Here is a 19559-nt window from a genome sequence, read left to right as displayed (position 1 = left end):
GCAGCTTTCTGCCTGTACTGATTATTGTCATTCTATCGTAAAACCATATGCCTAGACCTGACATCGATCTGAACATACGCAGGGGGGGCGGGGAGATCATGTAACGTAACCTGCTGTCAGATTTGCAGCCTCGGTACGTTGCAATAATGCTGTAAATAGATGAGAGTGGTCTCCATTGCATTGTGAAAGGAGCTCAAATGTGGACTGTTTCCATAATTTATGTGGATGTGCAAATGGAATGTTGAAAATACGATCCGTCTTTTATTTTGAAATGTTTGCCACACAGTTTGTGTAAATCTGTGTACCTTCCATGCTTAAATGGCTCGTCACCGCTTGGCCTACCGTCGAATAAACACATGCAGTATTCATTGACAATCCATAACATTCTGTCCACTGTCTATTACAGCGTGATTGAAGTAGTCATCGTTAAAAGGCGCAATAATGCTTTAGGAAATGAGTCCTAAGGTGTTACAAAGAGTAGATTGCAAATGAGGTCATGCGTTATCTTTTAATTTTAGCAGCAGTATTCATATTTTCCGGGCTTGGTTTCAAACTCCTTTTACCTTTTAGTCACCATTCTTCCACAGAGAGACAGCAATTTGCACATGAATGCGTTTCCTCACAGAGGCATTGCAAACAGAAATTGGACATGCTACAGCTTTGATGTAAAGTGGCATTCTGCAAATGGCCCGTGAAGAAAAAACATTTTCTGCCCCTGAAATGAATACTGATGTCGGGCCGGTTGTAAACATGTCAGATGGGGTCAGGACAGTACTTGTATGTTAAGAAATGTGATTTACATTGAGCATGTATAAGTGCACATTCACACTGAAGCATTCCTGGAACCTAAAAGGCAAGTTGGCGCTCTCTCTTCTGTAAGCCTCACTGCAATGAACAACATGACTATTGATAATCGTATTGTTTTCTTGTCATCATGTCATCATTGACCGATGGTCTGTCTGATTTTTGAGTCATTCAGTCAGCTTTAGCCGGAAAACACAAGCATTTTGTAATTTTCCAACGTCATTTGTCTTTTGGAATTATATTTTTCTCCTGACCCCGAACATTTGGAACATTGACTTTCCTCACAAAGCTACAAAAGCCTTCACAAGTAAACACCGCTGAGCTGTTTCAAATCAGGCTTCAAAGATGTTTCTGCGGTCTAAACACATCAAGTTCACCCATGGGTGTCCATCTGCCCGTTTTAACAATGAAATGGAGACGAGTTATGGGAACTCGTGTGCTGGGTGGATAGTGGTCAGTGCTCCCATTGAGAAAGAAACTCTGCCCTTTACACAACCACTGGGACTCAGTGACTGACATTTCCGCTAAAGCATCACATGAGCCGTGCCATTTTCGTGAAGACATGGACGACTGCCACCATATGCTCCCACCACTGCAACCACACAGGAAACGGGATGTCTGTTTGTGTTTTCAAAGCAAGCCTACAGAGGTAGAGGAGTCGTGCAAGAACATCTTTGGAGGTAGACTGCCTCCTGAAATTCCTCTTCTTGTGTGCCATTTGTTGCTGGTGCCGGTGCATGCAAGGATATTGCTTTTGTCGCTTCATATGAGCTTCGCTACTGCTAAGTTGTAGTTGATGGCTGACATTTAGACTGTGTTGAACTGAGACCAAATTGCTTCCTAATCATGTAGCGCAGATGGGCCATAGTTACGCTACATAAATAGTTTGACATAATCCCAGAGAGATGTTTAAGCTAACGATAAATTCAATGAGGAAGAAGATCATGACACACTTAAGTGGGTGTGCGCTGCCACTATTTGTAAACTACAAATCGAAACTGCTTTTAATCATCTCCACATCAAGGTCCCCTATTTTGGTTTCGATTAATTCTTAAATTATTACCATACATGACCTACTGTGTGGAAATATGGGGAAATGCCTGCAAAACAAACACACTCCCTATTCTCAAACTACAAAAAAAAAGCAATTCGAATTATTAATGGATCAAAATATACGGAACCCACAAATCCACTATTTATCAAATTAAATACGATGAAATTTTATGACCTGGTCGACTGTAAAATCGCCAATTAATGTACAAAGCACACAATAACCTGCTCTGCCAAAACATTCAGAAGTTTTTTGAAATTCGAGAAAGCAACTATGAATTAAGAGGTACCAATTTATTCAAAAAACTCAAAACAAGAACAAACATCAAGAAAAGAAGTGTATCTAGCAAAGGTGTTAATCTGAGGAATAATCTCGAAACGGACCTAAAAATGAGTAAATCGCTTGCTGAGTTCAAAAACAAATTCAAAAAAATAGTACAAACAACCTACACCAATCAGAGTTAAAATGATAAATTCTAAACATTAAATATAATGATAAATCAGAACTAAGTTGATAAATAGAGAAAGGTATTGCAATATCCATTATGAATACAAGAGAAAATTGACACAAGAGTGCCAGGGTGAGGATGTATATAATCCCGATACAAACCAAAAGTTGTGAAAATATCACGGTTAAGGGTAAGGTATGAGCCTTAATGGAGACTTCTTCTTACTTTTTCTTTTCTGATTGATATAAAAATGATTTAGTAGATATAAACACATAACGGGGTAGGACTAGATACGTTTTTTTACTTCATCCTACTCCCTTGAACATAACTGTGTTGAATGAAGACTGATTTCTTTCTTTTTACTTTTTTATCTACCTTATTTTCTGTCAAATTATTACTGTACATGTTTTATGTTCAATAAACAAACAAACAAAACAAAAATGGCCTTTTCATATTTTTATGTTGACCAATCAAAGGACTAGAGGTGTTTTGCTCCACCTTTATCACATTCCTAAATTGTACCACTGAACAGCCACAGTGGAGCTTTAATATGGAATAAAAAAAATGGGAAGGCATCAACCTGCCAAGTAGGTTACAAACATTGAGGGGAGCTCTACAATACTCTTACTTACTAATTGTGCATATTTCAATTCTTCTTTGAATCCGATGTGTCTGATCGCTCAAAAACCTGTACAAGTGTTTAACTTTGGCAGGTGGAGCAACAAGTCAACAGTTTTCCCGCACTGAGGCCGAATTTACGAATCATTTGGGCCAATGAAAAGATGTAGCATGATTATGCCAATCACACAGTAGTTTTGAAAAATAAAAAATTATACAGCAGGATGGCAAAGGACCACGTTTGTTGAAATAGAACTCCTCAACTCACTTAAAAATGTTTTACGGTCACCGAAATGCCTCCAGATGCCACCAAATTGATCAAGTAAATCTGAATCGGTGAATTTGTGAGAGCAAAACTGCAACTTTGTTCACGGTTTCAACTTTTAAGATAGACAGTCATGGCAGTGTTTTTTTTTTTCCTATTTACAGCAGAGTTTAGTCCTTACCCCCGACAAATAAAGTGGGATGACTCTCCTGAAAGAATGTTTTCTCATCTCAACTGACTTAAATGTCATGCACTCAAAGTGCATCGTCGAAGACTCTTTATTTAAACGCCAAGCTATTATTCGCTCGTGAATGGATGCAGAGGTATCATTTGCGAACTAATGGAAAACCATTAAATTGTTCTACCTGCTACTCTGCATTGCTGACGTGGATAAATAAAGAAAGGTGCATTATTTGTCATAAATAAAACACTTTTCGGACCAATAAAATGAAACCTGTTGCAGCACGGTGGTTGGAAGACATGACATGCCGTACCAAAGTGATTGGTAGAAACGAGGCCCTTGGTGAGTCCACCATAATGCTGCCTTGCTGATTTACTTTTAGTTTATCCTACTTCAAGCACCGTATTTTTCGCACAAAAAGGCGCACCTAAAAGCCTTCCATTTTCTTAAAAGCTCACAGCACGCCTTAAAATGTAATGTGCCTTGTGTATGGTCATTACGGTAATATTTCGACCCCAATATGGCTCCTTGCTCGAGACATGCCGACAACGCAAAGTTCAAAGTTAAGGCGTTCGGTGACGCGGCTGAACGCGGAAATAGAGCAGCCGCAAGAGAGTTCAACGTTTACAAGTCAATGTTATAACTTGCTGTTGGTTAAGTGAACTGTGTCACTGCTTTATTCAATACGTTTTACTGACATCTGATCGTTCTGTTGGAGTTTCCTTCAGCGTAGCTCCATCTAGTGGATTCATTGTAGATTGCGTCTTATGAAGCGGTGCACCCAATGTATGAAAACAATTACAAAATAGGCCATTCATTGAAGGTGGGCCTCATAATCCAGTGCGCCTTTTAGTGTGGAAAATACAGTAGGTTGATGTTTCCAGTAATGCCTAGTGGCTGTTCCTTTTTTTGTGTAGTCTGCACAAGGCAGTAGTCTGACACGTGTGTAAAAGGAGTTGTAGCCGTCCTCCTCCTCTTTGTGTCTTTGGCGGAAAGGTGCGAGCTGGACATGCAGCAGCTCAACAACCAGGAGAGCTTCCAGCTGAGTCCAGAGTTACCCACCTCTCTGATGGCTCCCAGATGTTCTCAAAAGCAGACACACACACTCGCCTGTCTTTCGTTTTCCCCTTTTCTGGCACTCCATACGAACGCCTTTCCAATTTTCCCTCTCCCCACAATGTCCACTTCACCTTGTCTGGTCGTAATCACCCATCCTGGAATCAACAGCCATTTTTCACATGTGCTGCTCCTTCCTTTACGCCTCTTGCTTATGTCTTGTCTCAACTCCTTTTTTCTCGTGCTGAATCGCTTGCCGTCCGCTGGGGATGATTCTTCAGCTGTGTTCTGATCACACAGCCAACAGTCCCGCGCAACCAATAATCCGCCCATGCAACATTCATGTGTTTCTATTGCGCTCCACTGAGTCTTTGCTGCACAGTGTGCAGTAGTTTCACCCATTGTGCAGAAGCGCTAAAAAAACCTTTTCAGGTGTAAAAATAGCCTCAGCGGTCCTCATGCATGAATTAGTTCGTAAGGAAATGCAAAGAAAGAGATACGGAGATGAATTTTTCATGGGAATAGGGACATAACAACTCCCCTTAACTTCTCTGAATGAGAACGCCCTTAATGGAGTGTCAGAATCCATTCAACATGCACCGCTGTACAGCGTCTTAAAGGCATACACCACTTTTTTTTCTTTTTTGTCAATGACCCTTTAATAATTTTCATATAATATTGCTTTTTAATTTTGATATTCATTAGTAATTTATATTTGGAAATGACTTCAGTGCACTCTTTTTGCTCCAATATATTGACTTGTTACAGTGTCCCTTTTATTGCTCCCTTTGTGTATTCACAATTTTGATGTGTTTTTTTGGTTTGGAGCACCACAATGTCCATCATTTCAAAGGTGCCCCCCCCCCCCTCATGGAACACTAAAATATCACTCAGTAATTGCATAATGCTAAAAGGTAGCCTGGCTCTAGCGTGTGCTATAAAGTTAATGATGCGTCCCTCACCTCACAATTACTGATACCTCCGAGGGGAATAACCTCTTAACTTTTTGAATTGTCGATACATCACACTTAACATGTCTGAAAACTGAGTGGCGGATTTGTGTAGCAGACCTTTCAGGATCGCTTAATGGCGTGAATGCATGTCTTCACTTTCTGAAACGATAGATTTTCTGCTCGGTGGCAGATGGCAACGTTTGCTCATTAATTCAGGGTTTGTGAATATGAACTTTAATGATATTCCCAAAGTGCTGCAGCGGCACATTTCGCAGGCAGCCCCTGCAAACTGTACGACTTTAGGTTTTCTCTCCATGCAGGTTTCACATGCGTATTCACTGATGCTCAAGTTGACTGTAAACACGCTGAGCTGTTGTGATGACGCACAGCCCCGTGCGAGCTGGCTGACTCAAAAAGGCAACGAATGGCGGCAGCCTCCTCACCGGCAAACTTGTTCCTGGGACTTTGATCAGCGGATGGATGGATGATGTACAAAGTACAAGCTAGCAGTTATATAAAAAGCTCCCTATTCATGAAAAATCAGGTAGTTCTCTCTGCTTCCAAACGCTATGAATGTGTCTGCTGAATCAATGGAAACAACACCCCAGCTCTCAGTCAAACTCTGCATGCTGGAAAAATGGATAATACTTGTCTAGCGTCTTTCTTATGCCTCCACATAACTGCATGTTGGCACCGTGGAAAAAAAATGTCTTCTGAAAATCTGTGGTGACTATATACAGTTGGGCATTTGCACCAACAAGTCCTCAAATATTTTCAATATTTCATCCATTAGGGCATATAAAATTGTAAATATGGTTTTGAGAGTAAAGGAGTCTTCCCCAGCCTCCAATGGCTGATTGTATTTGTGCAACCTATGAAGTTTTTCAGTCACCCAAACCTGAAATAAAGGCACTTGTGCGCCCAAAATGGGCACAGTCTTGAGTAGTGGTTTTTAACTTGGGTTCGATCGAACCCCAGGGGTTCCGTGTATCGGTCTCAGGGGTCCGACGGAGCCTCTTCCATGGAGGTTAAGACACACCTGACTCGAGATGTCAATTCGTTCTGACTATCCCGCTTGGCCATCGCTGGCTGCAGATGATCATATGACATTGCTTGTCCAATCAGTGCTGCGGTAAATTTAGTTCGCTTGGTAGTCACAGCGTGACTCCCGTGATAGTACGTCATACAATTAAAAACAAAAAAAAAGAACAATTCTTATGCCGTATAAGTTTATTGACTTTTTTCAGTTTTGAATAAATGTGTTTTTTTTTAATGTCCTGAATTTGTAGACAATCATATTTTTTTATTTTTTACGAATGAAGGGTTCGATGAACGTGCATATGAATCGGTTAGGTTCGGTGCCTCAAACAAGGTGAAGAACTCGAGCCTTGCTCAGTGTAACTGCTTTGCAGTAGAAAGTACAACTGTGCCGATCCAACCACTGACCACAAATCACTTTACTTTAGTTCTTTGAAAAAGGAGGACCTGTATCAAACATTGGCTCATGTGTTGTTTGCAATGTTTATTCTAGCTAAAATGGCCAAGCAAATCGAATATATGTTATGACATACCTGTTATGTTCTTGTATACTGTACATTTGTTGGACTGGCTTCCTGAGCTTGCGTCACTGTTGATGTTGGTGTCAGGCTAAGCTTTTACTCCTTGTTCAGCCTTTGTAAGTCCTTTGATGGACATGGAAATTGCCCAATTCTCTCCATCTGTCCTTTGCCTTTCTGCACCATGCAGGTCCAAGTGATCCTTTTTTTTTTTTTTTGTCCAATACATTTTCTATCTCCTGTCTGTTTCCTTTCCGAGTTCTTGGAGTACACACCATTTATTGTCCAGTGATTAACAGTTCAGGTATTTTTTGCCTCTTAAAACCATTCAATGTCTCTTCCTACTTTCTGTATCCTGCAGCAAAAAAAAAAACGTAACTCACTCTTGTATTGGTGCATTTTCAGTCTACATTTTTCTATCACGTGTCATCCTTTAACATGCATCTCTTGTACAAATGACTGTGTTTGCTTTTAGGATTGCTGCTTCAACACTTAATGATCGTGCTTGCTTGGCTGCTGACACTGAAGACTTTCTTTTCCCCCTTTTGGTTCATTTTGACTTGACTAATTTGGAGATGTTGAGCTTTTGTGGTTCACTTAACCATTAGCATCAGCAGAGCTCTGCCGTCTACCTGCATTATATTTCGCATAAGAGCATGTTCGACTCCATCGAGTCCAACTGAGTCTTCTCTTTTTGGGTCAAGTTTGAGCAGCAGTTTTACCCTCATCCCACGATGACATCACACATATTTGAGTTGAACAAACACTGACATTTCAGCGGAAATGATATGTCACCGATATAATGAGTAATTGCCAGTTTTTCTTTCGCAGGACTGCAATTTCACAGATTTTTTTCCCCTTATTTGCCTTAGCCGCACTCTCACAGCCTCCTTTCCCCCTCGGTAATGAAAAGCATGTTTGTGGTTGTCTGCTGATTTGGAGCAAGATCGAGGGGAAGAAGTCCTTTGGGATGAGTTGTGTTCTTCAAAAGAGATGGGACTGAATGTAATTATCGCACAACAATGTCTATCATTAGAGGAGGTGCGCCTGAGTGGAGTGACAATCCTTGCCCCATATTCTTTGAATCACATTTTCTTGCATCATTATCCGGTGAACTGTGAATTGAGCTCTTCCTGCACTCATCTCTGTTTATTTTCCTTCTTCGTATACCGTATGTTTATTTGCATCATCATTCCTTTCACGTAATTCAATTTTCCATATCGGAAAATCATGCTGTCAGAGAGAGATAAGAAACCCAACTCAAGCTGTGACGTCAAGTTATCTCCAAGCCGTCCCACTGCAGAGTGCAGACCCGCCTCCCACGGGCCCACTGGTACAAGCTTCTACAGGAAGACGAATATGTGCCCTTGCAATGCAACTCCCAAAAATCTCCGACTAATGAATGGTACACACAAACAAAATCCAATACACTTGTACATTTCATATCAAGGAGCTTCACTATCCTCTATGAAGTGCACTTATTCTGTTGTTGATTCAGCCTCACCTCATTCAGTATGCCGTCTAAAAACAAACAACTTTGACTACATTACTTCCCTAATGAGCCATACAGACCTCCTCTATTTTACCACGACTCCACACATTATCTACAGAACGCACCATCCCTCTTTTCTGGTCCTTGTCATGATGGTCACGGCTGGGCTGAAGTCTGTCACAAGATGTAGGGTACACCCTGGAATGATTAGCAGTCACATATATATACTGTATTTTTACAATAGGGATCCGGGATATGGCCTCCCATAGTAGAGTTTGCATGTTCTCCCCGTGCTTAGTTTGTGCCGAGCACTCCGTCTTCCTCCCACCTTCCAAAAGCTTGCAAGTTAGCTTCATTGAAGACTTGAAATTGTCCTACGATGTGCTCCATGTACCCCAGCTCTTGCTCAACTGCGATAGGTGCCAGGCTCACCTGTGAGTCTACCAAGAATTAAGTGGGATAGAAAATGAATGGACTCATGTGCATTTGAAGTGAATATACACAAGTCTGACTGCCACAAATGCTTGTACAACTGTTTGTCAAACAGAATTGTTCATCGTTTCTCGTGCAAAAGTTACTAAAGCATAAATAGTTCAAGCTTGACATGCAGTCCCTTATGGCCTGTCCAGTTTGAATCCTGTCTAACGTGCCTCCTATAATACTGAGGACAATGCTTGTTCATAGTTTAAATGATACCTTCTCTCCCAAAGGGACTGTCAAAAAAAAAATCCACAGAGAACTCCCAGGAAGAGAGAGAACAAACATCCTCTCTCACCAAATTGGTTGTGACTGTAAAGCATGATGCAAACCAAAAAGAAATAGATGGGGGGACATGTCAGTAATTCTTTGACGTGGCAAATCTGGCAATGAATTAAAGTGTTTGGTTGGGGATCATATGAATTGGATGTCCCGCTTTTTCCATTACACTGAATTCAGATCAGGACGTGGCGCCAGCTCTGAGATGCATCCCAGAATCTGGCATGGCTGACTGGGGCAGCAGCAGACTTCTCGATCCAACAGCTCAACCAAAGCTAAGGAACACCACCACCCACCGCGTTCCTGGATTTTCACCCTGCCGCTCCCTGTTTTGACGTAGGAATGTTTACAACAGTTACTCCAGCTTATCTTCCACTTTTAAAACTGTTTATTGGAATCTCAACAGTTTTAATTTCTCTGCAATCACTCTGGGTTTCTTGTGATGCATGTTGCTAATTTAGACAGCCGAATGTGTCCATGGTTGAATTGGGCCAGTTGTATTCCGTATGTGTCTAGGGACATAGAGCGGGCAAAGTAATGGCATTAGTCAAGAGGGCAGTGCTGCAGTAAGCTGAAATGGACGGAGCCTCTTCGTTTTGTGCTGCCCGTCTGACATCAGCCAGTTATGATGCAACAAGGACTCCATAAATTGCAGTGATGCGGCAGAACACGTTGACACATCAACCCTGTGCGAGGGTATTATGTGATATTTACAGGCGCGCTGGGACTTTGGTATTCTTTTTCTGAAGGGACACTGAGGTAATGTGGCGTACGCACTGGAACCAGACATAAAACCGTGTGCACGCCATCAAATGTCAAAGGCTGTCGGAAGTTAACATCCAAATTTAATCTGTAAATTGAATTACCTGTTTGCACGAAAGTGACATGTAAATGTTTTCGATGGTTGGTGAACAAGAATACACTTACAAAATTAATAGGTTCTGGAAGACATTTCTTAACTTGGAAAATTTTGAGACAAGTTTTCCATGTAAATGTCCTAATTCGTTCCAAGTCCCCCCAAAATTCAGACATAAATGTTTCCTAAAGCATAAAAATGCATCAAAATATGTAACGAATACATGTTACTATTATAAATAATTCATGCAAGTTGTGTATAATGTACAAATTAAGAATAAAAATGATGGTCATTTAACTTTTAACTGCATCATGATTGTTTTTTTATGTTCTCTCTCAGAAGTGGTTTTTGCCTGATGTTTTGTAAAGAACTGATCCAAGGATATTTCCCTTTGTCGGCTTTTCACAATCCTTCGAAAATGTAAACATCAGCATATTGAGCGATCGCCTGAATACTGAACACTTTTTCTGGGTGATTCACATTTATGTAAAACTCGGAACGCCTCATCACCCGAGGGGCGAATGACGAGAATGCTGCAGAGACACATAACTATCTATCTACACACACAGACACACACGGTAGAGGTCCCTCTTCGCCAATGGGATGCCAGAATGATGCTCGGTAATAGCCAATATCAGAGCAGCTATAAGTATGTTGCGTTCAGGCAACTCGGAGCTGCGAGTAGCAGCCCATGCTGTGTTTTTACCTTTCGTATATTGAAATTGATTTTGCAACAAGAGGCAATATTTTCCTGTTGAGACGTTTCATAATTTGAACATTCCGTACGAAGAGACATTCGGTAGTAGAGGTACCACGGTACACATAAATTTCACACTTGGTTTCGTGCTGGGGTGGAACTCCACAATATTCAGCAGCGTTCAAAAATGTTCTTCTCACCGTTTGAAGTGTTCCTCCTCCCACAGAATGCCAAGGTCCGCTCAGCTAATCTTAACGCTTGATGTCGTTGTCTACAATTTAGCATGTAAAGTAATGTTGATGGACGGAAACACAAAAACGACTCTCTACGTATTTAACACATTGGTCTGTATGTGATGTAGCTCTGACTCAAATAGAAGTCTTCCATCCATTCATTCTTCATCTTATCCTGGTCACTGGGAAACGGTCTTTTTGTTTTCACAATCTACTCGTCTCAATTTTTAGCCCAACGTTGCCCAACATTTTACATTTCGAAGGGTATTTTACACGAACCCGCAATAGCCTAATCAAAAACATAAATGTAGTGATCGTGAAAAAGGAAAGTGGCTCAACCATCCCCGGTTTCTCCTATCTGTGGTTTTATGTTTTAAACATGTACTGTATGTATACATTATTCCACGTTTCCGTTTGCTGTTGCTATATTAAGATTCCTGGCATAAGAATTGTGAAAAATACTGTGCTGGACTGTTTCCCTAACAACTAAAGCAACTGAACGAGGTTGTAGCTTCATAAATTAATTGGCAGATATGAGGACAGTTCTGGTCCTCTCGCCTACCTGATGTTAATCTGAGGTTTAGCTAATGAAATGACATTCTATTTCAGCGGCTTATTCTCAGTGTCAAATGTACTCTTGAACGTTGTGCTTGTGCCTTTACAAAGCTATCGTAAAATTAGTTTCCTTTCAACGTATTCACCCCTCTAATCTACCTTTTTAAAACTAACAGTGGTGGCAGGGGTGCAGGGTTATGTGCATTTATCAGGTGTAACATGTCAACAGTTCATAACATACGACACAATCACTTGGTCTTCTGCATTTCGACTGTTTAAAAAGGTGAGATAGTGACTTTTAAATATTTGCTTTTCATTTAGCTGTTAATCCAACCACGCATGTGCTATCCAGAGACGGTCCACTTTAACCTGATGCGCCAGATGGTTTATTTCACAAAAGCATCTCATAAATGAGTATCAGAACTGTTTGGAAAAAGCCAGAGAGCGAAAAGGAAAACTGGATTGTAATTGGACAAATATGGTCGAGCCTATCAAATCAATAAAGACACTTGACAAGCGGCCAGTGTCTATGTTTGAAGCCAGTCGCTGTTTTTAGTGCCATCACTTTACTTGAAGTGGATCAGACATCAGCAAAATCTGCCAAACATGTGGGGAAATAAATGTCTCCGGGTCTGACGAAACCAAGACTGAACTTCTTGACCATAATTCCAAAAGATATGTTGGTGTAAAAACAATCATAGTAAATCATTGGAAAAAAAATCCTACTAAAACAGCCATCCATCCATCCATTTTCCGAACCGCTGAATCCTCACTAGGGTTGCAGGGGGTGCTGGAGCTTATCCCAGCCGTCTTCGGGCAGTAGGCGGGGGACACCCTGAACCGATTGCCAGCCAATCGCAGGGCACACAGAGACGAACAACCATGTGCGCTCACACTCACACCTAGGGACAATTTAGTGTGTTCAATCAGCCTGCCATGCATGTTTTTGGAACGTGGGAGCAAACCGGAGCACCCGGAGAAAACCCACGCAGGAACTGGGAAAAAAAACTCCACACAGGGAGGCCGCTGATGGAATTGAACCCTCTGCACTGTGAAGTCGATGTGCTAACCACTGGACTGCCGGGCCGCCCCTACTAAAACATCGAAAATGTATTTGTGGGTAATCGGTGGCACTTTTTTTAAGATATATATTGTTAGATATATATCCGAGGTCACATTAATGGTATGTAAAGTATCAAAATTATTGATTGTATCTTGGTGGTGGTGTTTTTTTTTTACATCACAAAAACTGGGTGAAAGGAGACATTTTTAAAAAACGATGTTACAAGCTCACTGTAAGTCACATTAAATTACATTTCAGTATTTTGCTCATAATCTATTCATTAAATTAAAAGAAACCAAAACATTGACACTGGAAATAGATTTGTGGACCACGATGTGTAATGGATGCTGGTTGCTCGTTTTCAACAATTCACCTTAGGATTCAAACCACATGTGGGACAGTTCTATCTGGATGGATTCGAGAATTTCCACAGAATTAGGTGCCAATCGTAATAATAATTGGAATTGAAAGTGCCCCTGTCTAATCCGAGGAGCTAAATGGTAATTTTAAGACTTTATGGCATCCAATTGTGCTGTCACATTCAATTAGGTGCAACGTAGCATGCTTTTATTGAAAAATGATGTGGCTGTGAAACGTGATGTACATTTAAATTACCGTCGCGCTTTCACACACATTGTCATGCCTTTGACTGAATGAATCAAAACATTGAATGGATGAGTAATGGAATCCAGGTTTGTATTTTTAGGCATCTACCTTCAGAGCACACACGGGGGCGGGGGATGACTCCTGATGACACTCGCTTTATTTGGGTGGCAAGGATGTCCACCGACAGACTGTAGCAATGTCATTCATTCTCAAAGGAGCGCAAGGCTGCACCCTCCAATGGCCATTATTTTTCTAGGCTGTTCTGGTTGCGATAAGTAGAAGAAGAGTAATGGGCAAAAAGGAAGTTTGTCTCGTTTCTCTTCAGCTCTGTACACGGAGGCGTCGCTGGAGATGCAGACAGTGCCCGAGCATGGAAACAATGTCTTCCTTCCCACAGCATCAAAAGAATGTTCTGTCTGAGAATGTAACAGGGAAGGAGATTAGCGGGGAAGTTGAAATGGGAGACAGATAATGGTGTCCTCAGTTTGCTTTGGACAGTTGAGTTATTCCCTGCGCCAGTGCAATCAAACAGGTCGTCACTATCGAGACTGCTACTCGACTCCTCCAAAACTCTGCGTAAATGTTGTCCACTCGTGGGAATTCTTATCAAGTGGACTATCATTTAACCTCTCACTCGTTAATACTGGCTTGTATTTCCTAATGATGGATAAGCAAAGTACAAAGCATGTCCAAGTTCCACGATTCTACAACAGCGACTTCCATTCCATGTCTTTGTGCTTCCACTTGATATCACTGCAACATTTAATGAATTTCACACCATGCAACCAAACAGAATTTCTTATAGCTCCGCATATCTTGTCAGGCCACCACACCCTGAAACGGAAACTTTCCAAACCCGAATGTGGATCATTTCTGTGCTGAGGCTTTTATCGTGTCATGAGCTCTGAGGTAGATCATCTCATGACAGATGAAGGTCATTTCTTTCGATCGCTGCAGTGATCACATTTGCTCCACACTGTTTATCAAGCCTTTTCTTCTTTACTGCCAGCCTCTGTCAGACCCTGCGTAGTTAAACAGTGAAGATAAAACCATATATTGTGAGGTCCCATATAAAAGTGGCCTCTCAGCTGATTTATGAGGTTGACTTACTGCTAAGATCCTTCATTCTCAGGGCCGGAGTACAATGATGAACCCCACACGGACGGTGGCGTGTTGGCAGCTTGATACTCGGTGCCTCCTGATGCGCTTTGTCTCCATTAGAATGGCTCCATTTTGTCCATCTCATGTTGGTGTCCATTAGAATGGCTCCATTTTGTCCATCTCATGTTGGTGAAGCATGCAGCAGTTTGGGACGCAATGTTCTGGAGGCTGCTGTCCTACAGACCATGGTGACCCCTCTGCTGCTTTAGATCTTGTGCCACCTATGCGTTCTCAACATCCTGACCGCTGTTTTTCTTTTTTCTTTTTTAAATCACTGTTCTAAATTATAGAATGTGCCCAGACAGTTGCAAGATGATTTATTGTGTATACACACCCACACACACACACAATGTTTAGTCCTTCAGGATGCAGTTCTCGGAAAGCATATGAAAGCTAAACAAAGCAAACAAATAAACATCCAAAATACCATATTTTCTGCACTATCAGGCGCTTCAGATAATAAGGCGCACCATCAATGAATGGCCTATTTCAAAACTGTTTTCGTATATTGGGCGCACTGCATTATAAGGCGCTTCAAATAGAAGCTACAATAATGGCTGTGGTTGCACTATACAGCCACTAGATGGAGTTATGTTAAAGGAAATACAGGCAAGTATCCTCTAGTAAGGAATCATATTTGCGTCATCCAATCTTTCCTTATAACAGCATTTCCTTATGTGGGAACCGACTATGTTGCATATCCTTTATGAACATGCACATGTTAACAAGATACATGTTTAACAACACAAGCGAAATGCATAGATGTATGGTCCATAAACTGTTTATAACACAAAAACTGCAGGATACAGTACATGTAGATGAACAAATACAGTTTACGAGACGCGTCACAAAAATTCGGACTCCTTGCTTCAATATGAGACTAGTAACAGACCTGGTCGCTTTTCTTTCCACCCTCTCACTTTACCTTCCCACAATCACCACACAATACAGCATTGCTCAGCTGATATCGTGCAGCGAACTTTTGAAGCCAGCCACGGAACGCTTCAAAATCCTCGATGCTCAAAGTTAGCGCTATGGAGCACGTCTCCTCTCTTATTAGCGGTCCAGATTTTAAGCACGATAACGGTCAAACCATTGCAGGAAACGTTCATTTTCTCACCTGTCCGTAGAGTCGCAAGCAATTTACTCAGCTAATCGGATACATTCACACCCTCTCTTCCACGGTCATTACCATTCCTCTTTGTTTTGATGCCACGGTACACAGGACATCAATGTCAATGCATGAAAGAGAAAATTGTTTGCGATTCCAGTAAAACTCATGCCAATAGAGTCACTTACATGTCGCCATTTTGGATCCAATGAGAGTAAATAGTTTCGCAGACACAGTTATTCCGTAGTATCGAGCCGGACTTGCTTGAGTTTGCGCTACTGGGGGCTTCCGTATGGCTTCTGGCTTCCCGGTACCGGAACTTCCTTTGTTACGAATCAATCCTTAATGTAATACCGTAGTCAATGATTCTCAACCCCTCCAGTGGCCTAAGATGTTAACAGATTTAAAAATGTTGTATCGTACTGAACCCTGAGCATCCATTAGCGTCTAACAAATACATTTTGAATGACAAACGTTACATAATTACTTTCAACATTTGGAATTGTCAAAATACGTAAGTGGAAAATGAGGCGTTCTTTTGAAAGAAAATCCAATGTTTAAACGGATAATCTGTGAAAATAGATTTAAGAAAGCCCACTTTATTTATGGATGTCAAAGAGGAAGTGTGCAGTCAGGCTCCAGATAACGTATTGTTGATATGGAGTCTGGGAAAAAAGTGTGCTGTGGACTTGCTTGAGAGTTTTATGGCTCTGTGGTCTGCTGTTATCCAATTTTCGCTCCTATTTGTTTCTCAAACTTGCTTTCACCTGTATTACTGTCAGGCTTCTTCTCAATTCTAAGCTTGTGTGATCAGTGCCATATAGGGCTGGGCGATATGATCTCAAATTCTTATCGGTGTATAAATTGAATCCCTACACAGCAACGGTATTTATCGCGATATAAACGTCTGTGTAAACATGATAATGGAAGTATGTCTGAATGAGTTATGTAGTTCCTCAGCAAAGCTAAATTGATTAAAAAACAAAAAACAAAATATTTCATGCAACTTTCAGATTTATTGTCCAGATTTCAAAAGTTAAAATTAAGAGTGGGGAACGTGAGTCAAGTCAGCTGCCATACCACCACGCACTGCCACAAACAACGTCAATTAAAAAAAAAAAAAAAATTAAAAATAAATATAAACGTAAGTGTATGGCTGTATTTAGCCCGATTTTATTTGGGAGTTGGCCTTCTCACCACAATGGCTGTGTGTTACTGTTATGTAGAGCATTGCTACGGCTGGCTTGACTGTCTCCGACCATACCCGCCAAATAAATGGGTATCCAAGGCTGCAAAAAAAAAAAAAACAATCTTCACGCATTTATTTTGATTGACATACTCAAATTACTCAAAGACTCAAATCCCCCAACACATACACACTTTATACTTAAAAAAAATGTATAATTTATTCATGGCAGATGTACGATAACACACTTATTACTTTCCGGTTTTCAGATGCGTGTACTGTGCTCATTGTGTAGCTGTGGTATGATATTCTCTCCAGATATTTATTCATTTTCCTGATACTTTTCTGTTCATAGTCGATTATCCTCCGATGTAACACGTCCCAGCCAGACTGCTGTTACAAACTGCCAGTACCGCCTGCCGAAGCTCATATTATTCTGTTTCTGTACTTTCTTTTTCACATCAGTTTAGAGGCAGAGTCCAAATCTATTCCGTTCTTCATTGTCATAGTACCATTTGCATTGTAGCAGCCCGAGGGATCATTGTTCCACATCAACTTCCCACTGAACTGTAGTACGAGTAATGGAATGTAAATCAACTGACAAATTGACGTATTGTATTCCGTCGTCATTTTCTTGGGGGATTTTTGTGCCTATAAAGCCAATTTCTATATGATAGATGACTATTATTATTGCAGAGTGGAAGTACATCATTTATCATTACAACATATCATAGTTTGGTTTCTGAGCTTTTTTTTAAACCTCTATTGCAAGATGTGGAACCCTGCGTGATGACAGTCCTTGTTCTTTTTATTTATTTTGTATGAGGGAAACTGTGCCATTACTTTATAGAAAGGCGATCTGGTTTGAGTCTTGGCCAACATGGACACACGGTGAGTTAAACAAAGCAGCACCCCACTGTGTGGAGAAAAGAAAAGGCAATAAAAGAGGCATCATGATGCTTAATGTGCATGTTCTCTCCATACATGAATCTCCAAGAGATTCCACAGCATGTGCATACATTCACTTAGGCTCATGTCGTCGTACTTTATTCTAGCCTGTACATGAGCTCAGGAGGAACACTTAAAGTGAGGTGCATACCTTTGAACGGAATTGTTATGTAATTTATTTCACTTTTTTTTGCACAAATGTAACATTCATGATTTCATTTGCAGTAAAGCTGGTATGTGTTCCGAATGGTTCAGCCTCGCCACAACCGCCGCATGCCGTCACCGCCGCTTGCCACGTTTCTTTTAAACAGTGCATCACCTCCAAGTCGCATCTTATGTAACCTTTAACCAACTGCAGACATCTCTTTGTCGAGAGTCACAGAACCACAAGCGTGCCTAGGGGTCCACATGCAGATGACGGTCTGTCAGTTTGCTGACCAATGGTTAGGCCCTCATGATGACAGTAACGCTCCAAGAATGTCTGGAGAACTCAACCATCTTTCCAGTCTCAGCCCCAGCAATGTAGGTGAATTCTTCCCGGTCAAATGTGGATCGCTTGTAACCTGTGAAGGTTCTTTTTCATGTATGCAATTTTTCTACAAACTTGAACGACTTCAATTTAATATGCTGCATAAATCTCAGAGGTTAATGTTTCTGCCGATAGAATTTAATGTTTTGTGACCAACTTAGATCCATAAATCATAAGAAAAACGTCATACGATATTTACCCAACACAGGAATGACAGTCAACGTTTGATTGGGATCGCAACATTAGAAAATATCATACTGCCTTTTCCATACCTGTCAACTTTTCGGAGCGCCAACCTGTATAAACTACCAAAAAAATCCTTAGAAAGAGCAAAAAATCCTTATAACATACCAAAGCATTTTATATGTCAAAATAACGGCAGGAAAAAAAACCCACAAAATTTTCAATGATACTTATTGTAGATCTCCATAATACAATGTCTGGTTAATGTCTAATCATCATTCTACTTCGTGGCATTATTGTGTTCAGTGTTGTATTCCTGCGTTACTTTTTTCACCAACTCCAAATGCTGACCCATCGGCTCGTTACAACATCCATTCATATTTACTTTAGGAAATGAAAGCATTCGCGTATACTAGCACCATTCTGGGCAAAAGCAAACGGAATTACCTGTTGGGGGTATGTGCGATACGGCCATATACGTAAGATTCACCACAAAATCCGTATGAACTATGGCTAAACCGTATGAGTTGACAGGTATACTTTTCATTTTTTTCTGTTGCGAAACTCTGATATTAAAACAGCCGAAATCGTCGTCATGTTAGGATATTTTCCTGCAGCACTTTGACTCCGTCCAAATTTTTTATTTTCAACCATTTCAGTCGATAACAGCCAGTCGGAACACATGACACTGAAATGAACGGCCAAGCCTGTTTCTTTTTCACTGCTGGTTTTACATACAAAAACACGATAATCTGTTGTTTTGTCCAATATGTTGAGTTTTTATACAGCACAGGTGTCAAAGTCAAGACCCGGGGGCCAGATGTGGCCCGCCACACAATTGTTTGTGGCCGGCGTAAGCAAACAAACACGGCTCCCATGATGCTTGCTAAAATATGTACCAACATTTCTAATTCTTATATGGAATAAATAAGAGAGATATTGTAAGCATTTTCTTGTTGCCAAAGATCTAATTTCAGTAACTTAAACAATAGTTGCATAAACCGTTATTCTTGACTTCTTTATATGATTTCAGTCATAATGGCCCTCCAAGGGAAATGGTAACTAAAATGTGGCCCGCGGCGAAAATGGGTTTGACACCCATGTTATATAGTATCGTTCCCTTTTTTTTCAGGGTTTTTTTTTTCCTTTCATCAAACTCCCCACAACATCTTGATAATTATTGGATGGTGAGGTTCATATTATGATAATAAATTGTGACCCTTGGACATCGGTACATTCCAAATGTTGCTG

At 40.8% G+C, this 19559-nt stretch overlaps 2 protein-coding genes across 3 annotated transcripts in view; one reads left to right on the top strand and one right to left on the bottom strand.

Annotated features, from left to right (window-relative positions):
- The window catches only part of LOC127598041 (zinc finger protein aebp2-like), a 34365-nt gene extending 24048 nt beyond the window's left edge, over window positions 1-10317 (top strand). For both annotated transcript variants that reach the window (XM_052061540.1, XM_052061541.1), the window contains exon 9: window positions 9361-10317. In XM_052061540.1, coding sequence (XP_051917500.1) covers window positions 9361-9412 — 52 coding nt within the window. In that variant the 3' untranslated portion in view covers window positions 9413-10317. The remainder of the gene's footprint in view (window positions 1-9360) is intronic.
- The window catches only part of LOC127598052 (tumor protein p53-inducible protein 11-like), an 823313-nt gene that overhangs the window by 622878 nt on the left and 180876 nt on the right, over window positions 1-19559 (bottom strand). The window lies entirely within an intron of this gene.

Source organism: Hippocampus zosterae, chromosome 3 (assembly GCF_025434085.1).
Source record: "Hippocampus zosterae strain Florida chromosome 3, ASM2543408v3, whole genome shotgun sequence".
Classification (NCBI taxonomy): Eukaryota; Metazoa; Chordata; class Actinopteri; order Syngnathiformes; family Syngnathidae; genus Hippocampus; species Hippocampus zosterae.
Note: the sequence above shows the minus strand (reverse complement) of the source record. Positions and strands in the feature narration are given on the sequence as shown.